At 27.5% G+C, this 13,841-nt stretch overlaps 1 protein-coding gene across 9 annotated transcripts in view; it reads right to left on the bottom strand.

The window, feature by feature from the left end:
* Positions 1-10,321, bottom strand: part of LOC106678097 (leucine-rich repeat flightless-interacting protein 2) — a 189,616-nt gene extending 179,295 nt beyond the window's left edge. Inside the window, exons 1-4 of one of the 9 annotated variants that reach the window (XM_067045379.1) lie at positions 10,171-10,269; positions 10,016-10,081; positions 9,524-9,782; positions 6,687-6,790 (exon numbers count right to left, since the gene is read on the bottom strand). In XM_067045379.1, coding sequence (XP_066901480.1) covers positions 6,687-6,755 — 69 coding nt within the window. In that variant the 5' untranslated portion in view covers positions 6,756-6,790; positions 9,524-9,782; positions 10,016-10,081; positions 10,171-10,269. The other 8 variants (XM_067045382.1, XM_067045383.1, XM_067045376.1 and 5 more) reach the window with 8 other exon arrangements.
* Positions 10,322-13,841: the final 3,520 nt, after the last annotated feature.

The following is a 13,841-nucleotide window of genomic DNA, read 5'->3' as shown; positions in this document are numbered from 1 at the left end:
CAACCTAATTCACGAACTGACCGCTTATTTTTGCAGTAAAAATCAACAGTTTTTTAAGGAAGGAATTTGGGCTTTACCATCTCGTTGGGAGAAGGTTACCGACTGTGATGGTGGATATTTTGATGAATAGAGGTGGTTATTTGAAAATATTTATTTATTTATAATTTCCCCCAAAAAAACAACAGGACTTTTTGAATGACCTGGTATAATGTTCAATGTTATTGTTTGTAACTTGGACTCCCAGTCTGGCCGACTTCATTGACTCACAAGAATTTAACTTTTTTCTAAATATCATTATATTATATTATATTATATTGTCAAAGTAAATTATTTATAAAAATTAAACAAAAAATCTGTTCATACACCAATCTTCTACAGAGATCAAGAAGATACCAAGAGCTAGTGTAGTGTAAACAAATTGACATTAAGTAAAATTTATGGTTATTAAATATAGGAAACCATGATGAGACAGTATGTATGTCATTGCTATAATAATTAGTACCCTGAAGACAGAGGACTCCGAAACGTCGGCATAGTGTAATTAAAAGTTTTCCTAAATTGACCTATTAGTAGTTAGTTTTTTGGTTGAAAGTATATTCGTAATTCGTAAATAAACATTTGCAAAGCTAAGCAGGAGAGCATGCTATATGAAATTTTATTAGAAAATAAAAACGTGAATTCTGCTAAGAAGAATATTTTTAAATACTCTTTTCTACATAGCGCCTTGTATATTGTTTCTAGAACTTAAAATTGAGGTAGTTGTAAAAAATTAAAATATATTAATTAGATTTTCCATAGCTCTCCAATTAAGGACAAAATTGTAGATTTTGAATCAGAGTAGTCAAGTTTTTTTTTTTCATAAACATAAAAAGTATTTAGCAAGTTTAATTTAATTCAAACAAGTTTAGGTAAGATTTCCATGCACTGATATTATAAGTAAAAAAATTAAGTTGATTATTGCAGGATTTGGGTGTTTTATGCGTATTTTGGGTTTTCACTGCACGATTTTGGGTTTTTTACTGCACAAAAATTTGGTCTGTACTTATGACTAATGAAAAAACAAGAAAATAAGTTGACTTTGATTCGAATATGAACAGTTCTTTTAATTGGTGTTGACATATGTCAGTCATATAATTTAAGTAGAACAATGAACTGTATAATGGTCACTCTGTTCGAAATATTATTCAATGTTAAAATAAATGGAAGAAGTAATGAAAGAGAAAATTATTCCGGAAAATGAAAAAATAACACCAAGTACGAACAAACCCTTTAGAACAGTCAAGTAAAAATTTATAATTAATATGTTCCTTACCAAAATCATTAAATGAAGTCAATCCACCATAGAAAATTATTCATAATTTTGTTTAAAAATAACATAGATAAAAAAAATTTAACTTAATGATATCTTTCTTAATTTAATCATTATAAACTCAACATATGAATTTAGATCTTTTAAATTTATAATATCCAATAAAATAAACATTTTGATATGCTTAATCAAATTAAATAATAAAATATAATACTTAAATTCTATAATAAATTGTAATAGAAACCCTATAAAATTTTATTTAGACCGTTCATAATATTTACTTTATGAAACTTCATTTCTATATATATATTTTTTATTTTGTTCATTTGTATGGGAAAAAAAATAAGTAAAACTAAAAAAAATATTTATGAAGTATATTTACTTAAAAGTAAGCTATCTGACAAAAAATTGATCAAGAATTTACAACTGTAAAAAAATTTTTTTATTGTAAAAAAATGTTTTACGGCCAGAGAATGGGTTGAATGATGAAAATAATGTCATGAAATTTCTGATTTCCATTGACATCATTAAATAAAAATAAAACACAAAACAAATAAAAAAGTATTTACAAAATAAACTTTTATTTTCATATTTTCTTTTTTGGAAATAGTTGAATGCATAATAGAACATTTCTCCTCTTGCATCGCTTCAAAAGGTATTATAACTTTTATATTCTTCCACAAAAATTCCACCTATCAATGGAAAACTTGAATCTATTTGTATTCATCTTGGCAGCTCATTCCATAGATCAATTTTAACAGTAAATACTTCATTGCTAGCCTTAACTTACCTTCAGAGTACTTTTCCACGTGATAAATGTCCACAGTACAAGTAATGCCTCAACAGTGAGAAGGTTAGAAACATAACCATGCTAACAGTTCAATTTGGTGCATGAAAGACAAAAACTGCTGATTAAATAAAACAAGAAACTACCGCCATCATAGGTAAAAACAAACAAAACATACAAGTTTATAAGTATATATAACGTTATATATGATGGCGTTATGAGGTTATAGGTTGCGACAGTTCACTGTCAAAGCTTTTAGGTGGGGTAGTTAGCTAATGCATATGCACAGCTAGTTGATAGTGCTATGCAATTATCAAGGAAATCGTGATAGTACAACAGTAAAACCACAACAGAAGCTTAACTTGCTCTTGGATGTTTGAATAAATCTAGAAACATAACTATTAACTAAATTAGTAATTAAATTCTGGATTTTCTTTCCTAGAAAGTTGTTATCATATAACAAAAAATAAGAAAGAAAATAGAACAAAGATGGAAATAAAAATAGTCATGACAACAAAGCAAAATAACAACAAAAACAAAATTAGAAAAAAACACTGAATTTTATAGGTAAGGCAATAAAAAGGTAAAACATTGGATAATGATAATAATAAATTCTTCAGGTTACAATACATAGCAGGCCTAACCGATAAAATAAAATTAAAAAATACATTACAAGAATATGACCATGCCTATATTAAAACATTTTATACAATAACAACAAGCTGCAACACTAATTAACTAAAGAGAAAGATAAAATAGGTTAATTGGAAAAGCAAACTGCAATATATGTTATAGGCTTGACTACGAAAACAGTGAAATAATATATATTGGAGAGACATCCAAAAAACTGAAAACTAGGAAAAACAACACTAAAAATGTTAAGAACATAAACTGCACAGCATTGGCTAAGCACAGCTTTAAACTATCAATTTAACTTCAATAACCGTACCATAACAGACAGGACAAAAAACACAAAAAGCCGAACGATCTTAGAAGCAATTCACATAACTAAAAATATCAATACTGTAAACTATAAAACAGAAACAAAAAACTTAAATACACACTATGTAGACATAATAAATAGGCTGGAAATGTAAGTAGAAAAGAAATCAGGAAAAACATTCAATAAAATTATCCATATCAAAACAATAATATTCAATTTGATTAGCAAAATTTATTAAACATGGACATATCAATAATGAGGTAAACAAACAGCACAGAGGCATATTGATATGTCCAAAGAGATAGAGCCTAGTATAACACAAACAGGATAACATTGATTTGTGCTAAAGGAACAGATGAATGTAACAGTAGTGAACGACACTGTTTACACAATGTTGTGTAATAAATTTTAATTAATGTGACTATCTGACAAATTTTCAAAAAGAAATAGATGTACTTAGCAAATGAGGTAAAATTTATTATAAAGTTTTAATGATATACATAAAAAAATGTTTATTATTGTTAAATTAATGGTTATAATAGTAGGAATGTTAGTACTTAAAGATGGGGAAATCCTAAACATGGTACAAACAATTTTTTACCTCAACATCTTAAAAAATAGTAATTAAAGATTCTGACGAATGTAAATAGATTATTTGTATTATTGTAGATAAAATGAATAATAACTTCAATATGGTAATTTATAAATAATTCAAGTAATTGTTAGGTTCATGACGTTTTGATAAATGTTTATACCATCTGCTAAAATAGCTTTATAGGATGTTTGGTAAATTTGTAATAAAAAATAAAAAAATCAATCAAATAAAATTGATGTTAAGGAAAAAAGACATGATTAAATATTATTTTCAACAACTCCTAGTATTTATGCACTTTGGTTCTTTTTTAAAACTAATATTTTTAAATTAATGAGAAAGCAGTTCATTTCTTTAGCAAGAAAAATGTATCGCTAGGAAAACAAATTATTATGGAGAGAGAGAAAAAAACCAAAACAATATTTTTACAATAAATTTGTTTTATATACAATCTTTTTACTTCTTTGAGGATGGTTTTATTGTTTATATAAAATAATTTGTAGCCAAGTTAAATCTTAAACTCTTTATTATTTCTTTAAACGTCCGAGATTGGCCAAAACATTAGACGTTTAATGAAATAATAAAGAGTGCTTGAAACTGAACTTTGATATAAATTATTTTATTTAAACAATAATTTATTTTCTTAAATATATAATGAATTTTTATTTGAAGTTCTTACTCACTCAGTTTCTGATTACCTATTTGATATCTTTGCATATACTATTTTGTATATAATTGGTAAATATAATCAAATTGTTACAATTTCGGAATTAATTCCATACTATAATGAAAATACTGAAAAATTAATAAAATATAACTGTGAACGATGAAAGATCGGCCACTTCAAATCAACATCAAATAAAATGTTTTCATTAAAATTTAACTTTTAACAATGCTAATAAAATTACAATTGTAAATATGACATCATTTAAAATACTAATAGATCATTTTTAACACAATAAAATTTTAAATTAACAAACACATTACATATATGATATCAATAATTTAAATGATCACAGTAATGTAATGAAAACAAGAAAAAAATAATAACAAAAATCATTTATATAGTCCTTATATTACTTTTTAATGATGACAATAAAATTTATAAAAATAATCTTCAAGGCTAAATCGCAAACATTCCATAAAATTAGATAACAACAACAACAATGAGAATGTTATTAACAATATTAAATGAGCTAAATTTATAATCATTATAGAATAGTTATGGAAACTGTATAAAAAATCATACTGTTTACTAAATATTTTTTTTAAAAACTAGGTTTATTTTAAATAAAAGTATTATCAAATACTAACTTATAATTGCAAAAGTGACTAAAATAATGCATTATCTAAAATAATGTATCTCTCATAATGCATTATCTGTAATATAGATGATAAGAACTGATATGAACAGGAAACATGAGAAATAAGTTGAATATAGAAGTAAAACTTGAGAAATTGAGTTAATAAATGATTAAATCATAAATAACGAAGTGCTAGATTGGTAATTTTATTTTTAAAATAAATGAAGGACTGAATTTTATATAATAAATCTGGATCCTTTTTTACTTTTGACAATAGGTAAAGTAGAACATTTATGTTAAATGTTTCCTCATATTGTCTTACAACAACATAAATATCAATTATAATATATATTTATATTTTTTAAGTTATATTATAATAAAAACATATAAAACCCTTCTAAGATTTTCAATGAATTTTCATTGGCCTTAACTACAATGTACCTACTACCAGAGATGGAAAAAAATAGCTGCTGACCACACCCCCAACCATCATCTCCTCATACATATTTGGCACATTGGATACTTACAAGATGTACACAATGCATCTCGGTGTCTATACGTATTATCATATTGTGGGGTTTGGAAAGTGAAATATCTTTAGAAGTCTCTGAACACTAAGAAGCAAAATTCTCCGAGAGCTGTATAACCATAATGAAAAGATCTCGCACAAGATATCATAAATGACTATTTCAAATTAGTGCTTTTATAATTTAAAATTAATTATTTTCATTGCGAGATTAAGTTATTCTTTTTCCACCCCAAAGCACAATGTAAAAATCTGGTGTGGGTATCACACTGCTCACTGCTCTTAACTATAATAATACAATCAAACTATCTGAAATGAAATTAATTCCTGAAAATTTCTAAGTAGCTATTTCTTTATTATCCAGGTTGACAATATTTCCCCTTACAATACATTTCATATATAAGTGAAAGTAAAATCTATTTATTGTTGTAACAACCATGGAAAAAAATAATTATCAAATTCTTTTATATTTTATATTTGTCCACTCTTTATTAATAAAAATGGGAGATAGTTATTTTTTTTAATGAAGAAAATTAAAGATATTTGAATTTTTTTTTTTATGATAAGAAACTTCTTATTTAAGGATTTCTTGAGGAGAGAAAAATGACTATCAACTTTTTCCTTCATAGAATACAAAGGTTAAACAAAAGATAGCAAAGCTATTTGGTATGGAATGGGATTGGAAGAGATCGCGCGCTCTTGATTATTCACAATTTTCCAGTCTGCTTTAGCCCATCATGTGAACACAGTTTTCTCCTACATTTAATAATAAAATTTTTTCATAGCTCATATTTATTTATTTTTTGTTAATAATAACAATAAGAGATGATCGATTACTTCAAATAAAGAAAAATTACTTTAGGTACTTAAAATTTTATTTTTATCAAAAATTCAGCGTTTAAGCCTTGTCAAAAATATTTAATTGAGGATAATACCTCCCTGAAATTACAGAGTACCTGATTGTACATTGACATAAAGATTTTAATTAAAATGGTTAGGAGTCATTTTCAAGTGAATAAAAAACCAATTATATTTATATAATATAGTTTTGTGTGACTTTTTGTTTTTAAGCTAGGCAGTTTTCACCATCATAATAGTTACCCTTACAGTATTTTCCATATATAACTAAGTAATAGTAAAAATTAGCATAAGGTCAGCCATCCTTGGTCAAGAATTTAGCCTTCCAAAATCTATTAGTCGAAACAAAAAAAAAAAGACACCTTACCTCCCTTGCGATTTGATCAAGGGCATGGTCTTCGGCGGTAGGACCCCTCCGCCTACCACCACCGTCCATCTCCTGGCTTTTATCTCCTTTTTCTGCCAACCATCCTGTCGGCAAAAATTATAATATTAGAATAATGAATACAAAACTGATTTATACAAAAAAAAAAAAATATCAAAGTTAGGAGCGGCTAAATATGGATATAGTGGAACTGCATCATCCTTGGATCCCACTTCATATTATTAATAACATCTGATAAAAAGAGTCCCATTTACTTTTTGAGAAAGAAATACCCCTTTTTTATAACTTTTTTATTTTCCATCTCATATTGGAACAATGTTTTGGGGTTTTTTCCTCATTATCCACTTCATTGTTTTTCTAAAATAAAAAATTGAAAAAAAAACAAAACAAAAACAGTTCATATTTTACAAACTGCCAGCATCTTGTCTACAGATGATTTAAAAATTTAATCGTTACATGCTCAATAGTGAACTTTATTAAAAAATTTAACCTAAAGAACTTAACATAAAAGAAATCAAAATATGATAAAAATAGACATATTTAAGATCTTTTTGGTAATTTTCGACAAACACAAAATAAAAAAACCAATGTTCTCGTTATTCATAAAAAGAGGTATAACAAGGATTAATTTTTCAAATACACCAAACAGAAAAAAATTTTATTCAATTTAAGTAATAATAATTTCCGAGAGAGAAAAAGATTGTTGTAGATCTACATAACCAAGCTACATCGATAATTATAAGAACATAAAATGAATATGTCAAAATCTTTGACTGTACAGTCTACGCTTCCAATGAAATCATATTCATGAAGTCATGCAACTGACAGCATATACAGATTTATTATAGCACCACGGAATCCGATAGGAGCCACATTGACTGAAATCGGCCAGTAACAGGTGCAACACGATTATTATATTTTATTTCATGCTCTCAAGAATTATATAAAACTAAGAAAAGCTACTAATTACCAAAATAAATAAAATGTGATAAAACTAATAGAAGCAACATGCTAATATCTACTGAAATAGCACCGTAATTACTAATTTAATAACTTTGTGAAAAAAAAACGCATTTATTAACAATAATTTGTTATTAACAAGTTGCGATATTTAATAATTCAAATTTAAATAAAGTACAATACTGATAAAATTATAAAATTAACTATAAATGATTATTTTAAAAGGACTTTAAATATATAAATTCAATAAGTTAATATCAACAATTTTAAAACTAGTAAAAATTCCTAATATTATAAATTTGCTAGAATTGACAAGCATTAAATCACCAAAAAAATGAGTTTTGTATTTTAAAAAACACCAATTTAATTATAAATTTATTAAAATTAATCCAAGAATGGTCTCATTCACTTCCTTCAGAAAATGAAATTGGTATTCTCAAAAATGAATAAATCTTCCTTTGACAAATATAAAAACTAAATATCAATTTGTATTGCAATGAACATCAATATGAAAAATCAACACTTCATATCCATGTGCCAAGTAAGATTCACTTTTACTCGAGTGGGTTATTTTAAGATAGAAATATGGGCAGGAGATTAGGAACACCATCTGTCTCAAATAAATTAACATCCACAGGCTTAAATAAAATTTCACACTTTGGATAATATAGAAAATAAACTAGGATTTTATTTAAACATGAAAAATATTAAACCCAGAATATCTTTATATACATATAATACTGATATTACATTGAACAGTGGATAATAGGGAAAATACTAAATCAAATAATTTTTATTTTTTTTTTCAAAAGGATCACATCTTATGAGTACGATTAAATTTTCATCTTACAAATTTAGTAATCATCATTTTGTAAGAACGATTTGGATACATTTCTATGTAAGTTAGAATAATTATACTATTAATCATTAATATAATTTTTAAAACTTTCTACGAGATGCTCGAGACAATATTATTCTCAAAAATATTGAAACTAGGCCCAGATGACAAAGTCATTTGTTGGCAGAGACCTGTCACACCCTTCAGAAGGTAACTAGAAGGTTAGCTGAGGTAAAAATCAATAACAGGATGTTATGGGGAAAATTGATTAATTCTAAATCTTTCTATAGGATAATTCAATGACATAAATATAAAAAAAGCATGACTGATCTGTAAAAATGGAAATTTGGTAAAAAAAACATGAAAAAATATTTCTCATTAGAATCATAAAATGCAGTTAAAACTGTCACAAATAAATTGAAAAACGAGAATGAAAGTATCACATTAAAAATGTTATATACTCTCACAGAAACAACCACGGGTAAAGATATAACTGTCCATAACATACTAAAACATGATAAGATTTCAGGTATTTAAATGTGATTCACCTGTTATTGATAAGACAGGTTCTTGTGGCATTTTCCCTCAGAGTGCACAGAAATAGTAAACTAGTAGTTCAAACACTGATTAATGATTAGAGATATTGATATGAGCTCTAGTCAGTAATCAGCAATCATGTTAACCAATACAGATCACTAGCAGAATACACTGACACCCTTCAATAGCACCTGATCACAATCAAGACCCAACTGACTTTATTAGAGTAAAAAAACCCCACATGTGCCTAAAAGTTCGCTGAACTAAATGGCAAATGTCCAAATCGCGTAAAGGCTGCCAAAAATTAAGCATTTGGAAAGCTTAACCTAAAAAAGCAATAGTAAAAACAAAAGTGCGGTTTTGAAATGATATTGTTTTGCCGGTCTCTGTACCAGACGAAAGGTAACACCGTGCCTAATTAAACCGGCCAAAATAATCAATGTTAAGGCTTGACAAGCTGCATTAGACAGGTATATCAACCTACCTTGCAACTGGAAACAGCTTTACTTCCATTTGAAGCGGTTAAATAAATTTATTAAAACTTTCAACTATCAAATTAAACCTCCTAATCACTAATAAAACGTCTAAAAACTAACAAGACCGAGTTAAAAAATTATAAATAAGAATTATTATCACATGTGTAACATTTTACGGAGTTTGGAAGCGGCGACTAGCGCTCCAGCGGGATACACTTGAATTAGTGAGAGGTTTTATCTTCTCCAGTGTTACCGTTCATCCCTTATCTAAAAACAGAAAATATATTAAAATATTTTATATTTCATACTGAAAAAAATTATATCTTGTTTAAATTTAAAGTTCATTTATATAAATATTAAAATTAATTATAAATTTATAATAATATCATGCTTCTAACAAGTGTTGCTCAATGCTGGAAGGTGTTGCCCGTTCATCAAATTAGGCGCCCCGGTAACATACAGAATACAACAATATGATAATTATTAAGATTTTTTCATACCTGAAAAAATGTTGCTGGTTTCTTCATCCATACCAGAAAAACAAAACAAAAAACCTGTGCCTGAAACTTAAAAGAGTTGTCTATTTGCATTAAAGTTTTCAAAATAAATCAGGTCATAAAAACATTCAGTTATGCACGAATAAGAATTAGCTTACCATTCCTGATTCCATTAAAACGTTATTTTCCATTATCTTCTTCTTACTTAGGTAACGTTCCAGGTCCAAGGGAATCCATCCATATCACTGTAATAAGTCTCCACAAAAATCCGTTAAATACACAACATAAATCTTATCAGAAGCTCTTAACTTATCTCAAGTGTTTACTTTTCAGCGACCTCATTACTTAACTAAATATTTTGAATGTAGAAAAATAATTTAATATCCGTATATTTTAACAATAAACTTTAAAATTGAGCGTGTCTGTTATATTTTTTTGCAATAATCTATTTTAAATAAAATATATAATAACATACAACTTCTATGTAACAAAAACCTTATAATTAGTAAAGGACACACCAACAAACTTGGAATCAGTGGCGTAGCGTAGGTCTTTGCCGCCCGGGATACTCCAAGAGCCCATGTTTAATTACTTTAATGAAAACCATCTATAGCTAAAAGTCAAAATTAATGAGTCTGCCAAATATAAATAGGGAAAATAAAAAATGGCTGCTGTTTCAAAGCGTTAAAAGAAATTAAATTTTCTTATGGAGCTTCATATCTTTAAAACTACCAAAAGTAAAAAACCTAATTGGACATCTTTTAAATAAGAGCAATTTTGCTAAAATGTGAGGCCTAATAGAACTGTTTACGTTGAATAGTTCTCATGTTAACTAAGTTTTATTTTGCATATATTTGTATATTTGGACTTTTAAAAAAATTATCTGGTGTAGTGTTCGTATCGCACTACTTGCGTCCCCAAGTTTTAAATAGATCGATGGACTTGTGCTCACGTTATCGATTTTTTTTGTGATTGACACACGCACACTATTCTGAGACAATTTGGTTATTTGGACTCAGAGGATCTCTAAACATAATACCGTTGAAAATTTGAATTCGAAAGTTTTCACGATCGCAATACTTTTCCATTATATACATATTTCATATATACGTAAGTGAAAGTAAAAATTGAAATAATAAATTAAAATGCAACGATGGAGATAAAATTCCAGATTAGAATCGAAAGTTCATATTTATTTAATAATACAATAAACAATATGATAAACACTACCTTCAACAACTCATTTCTAACAATAGCTGTGGATTTTTTAATTTTCAAGAATTCCATTTCTCATTCTTAACAACAATGAGAAACAAAATCCTATACTTTTAAGTGTATACGAATTTGAACCCATCAAGTCGATTGATTAAGAAAGAGCATTCTCTAATTATAAAAATATTTCAAAAGACCAACGATTATAATTTTCAGAATAAATTTTAGAGATGCATATTATAATGAATTTTAATGCAGAACGTATTGCTGAATGATTCATTGGTTATATTTATGTACTTACCCATATTCTCATTTAGTTTTTAAATGCCGTAATAAATGGTATTAATAATTTCAAATTTTTATTACTTTCACATTCTGTTTCTAACCTGTTTACAAATACGCACCGGTGTGTTTTTGTGTGTTAGTGCGAATTAAATAACATAAAAATCAGTGAAGACTAAAATGACTTTATTCCAACATATTTACAAGAACTACATGTTACTGTTACTGTTACTGTTACTGTTACTTAGTCTCTATCTTCTTAATTAGCTATCTAGTCTAGGAAATATATATGAACATTTGAGAAGAGGGGGTAGGAAGAATAGTGAAATAGGAGAAGGAGTTTGGACCAATCAGATAATTTAGGAAATTAGGCGGAGCCTAGAGAGCCAATGAAATTAGAAGTAATTATCTGGGAGGGGGGAAAAAAAAGGGGCGTGACTAGAAGCAGGGTGTCAGGCTTCCAAGAAATTGGGGTAAGAGTCATGATCTTGTGAGAACTAACTTTCATGTGTTAAACATAAAATAGTTAGACTGATGCAAGTCCATTGTGAGATGACAGCATGTACTTGCCTAAGTGTCAGCCCTTGCTATTATACTTATACATGATACTAAGGGCTTGAAAGGGCTGTTAGAAGGGTCTCTGGGGGCCTTCTTTGAACCTAGTCGTTTTTATTGGGTTCCTTTTTCTATAAAATTGTAAGAGAATGTAGACATATGCAACCATATGTCTAAAGTGACATAGGTTCAGTTGGGCAAGGGGCAATTGTTTAAATTTATAATACCGGTTCCTTAACTTGCATGAACAGCCTAGATCAAAAACGAAAAGTCTTAAGGAACTAAAATTATATATTTATAGTCTTAACACTTTCTTGAGACTGGTTAATATTGTTTAAATAAATAAAAATTTATCCATTCTAATCTTCAAACATTTTTATTCTATTTAAAAGTCTGACGTTTCGGCCAATTCGGCCATCCTCAGGGACAATCTTAATACAATTTTTGGACTAAATCATTTAAAAAACAACTTCATGCAGACTATTCTGCCCTGATCAATCCAACAAATTACCCTAATTAGTCAATTTTCACATTAAAATAAAAATAAAAATTATTTATCGTAGTGACCTTTGTTAAAAATTTATCACAACAATCTTTTAAAGGCAAGTATATGCCCGGGATGTGATACAACTTTTTAGATTAATACTACCGCAACTTTATGAAATATATTTCTGACATTATTTAGATTTTCTCGAAAATGGTTCTTTTTTTTTTTTTTGATTTGATAGATTTATTTATTGATAGATATTACAATCTGCCACACAGTTGTGGGAAATAGGTAATATTGATGAATGATCTCATACATACTAAAATTAAAAAATGAAATAAATAAATAAAAAATAAAAAAAAATAGATAAATAAAAAAAAATAAATAAATAAATAAATAAAACGAAAATGGCTCTAACGATTTTGTTTACACCCGGTATGCTAATGTAGAACTAAATGATTGTTTATATCAGCTGGGTCTTATCCTCATTGAAATAGTCTGACAGCGCTTAAATACAAATTTTTCAAAAACTTTTTCTTTAAAGTACCTTGAATTTTGTTTATTTGAAATAATCAGTTCAGATTGTTTGCAATAATAAAAATTGATAAATAAAAAATATTAAAGATTTAGATGAATAATTGAAGGAAAAATAGAGATAGGAGTTCGAATCAGAAAATGCCGAGATCACTTTTTCTATCCTGGGGCTTATTTCATAATAAAAGCCAATAGTATTAGTCCATAAAGTATAAAGTATAAAGTATAAAGAGAAGATAGTGCGGTCAAAATATCTCACAAATAAGTTGAAATAACTTATTTAAACCTGCCGACGTTTCGGCCCGAATTTCTAGCCTTCATCGCGGCTAAGAACAATGAACAAGATAGAAACCAATGAATACAAAAAATAAATTAATTTATTATTGAAGGCTAGAAATTCTGGCCGAAACGTTGGCAGGTTTAAATAAGTTATTTCAACTTATTTCTGTTATATTTTGACCGCACCCCCCCCCCCGACCAATTCCTCTTATAATTCATCCACGGTCAACTATCTCACATCATTATAAAGTATAAGCATTAATACATATTGTTTCGTGATGAGGACGACTATTAGTGATATATGTAATATCACTCAACTCATGTAGAGTTTAAAACTAAAAAATTATCTGGCAAATCGAATAAGTCAGTACCAAAAACTAATTACAAGATTAATAGTATTAGTTAATACTTTATTATAAAACAGGGTTCAGATTGCATTGCAGCTTCGTTATACTTTGTTACACAGTTGTATTATATATA

Source organism: Halyomorpha halys, unplaced genomic scaffold (genome assembly GCF_000696795.3).
Source record: "Halyomorpha halys isolate HHAL.00 unplaced genomic scaffold, Hhal_1.1 Scaffold123.1, whole genome shotgun sequence".
Taxonomy (NCBI): Eukaryota; Metazoa; Arthropoda; class Insecta; order Hemiptera; family Pentatomidae; genus Halyomorpha; species Halyomorpha halys.
This window is presented reverse-complemented; position numbering and strand designations above follow the sequence as displayed.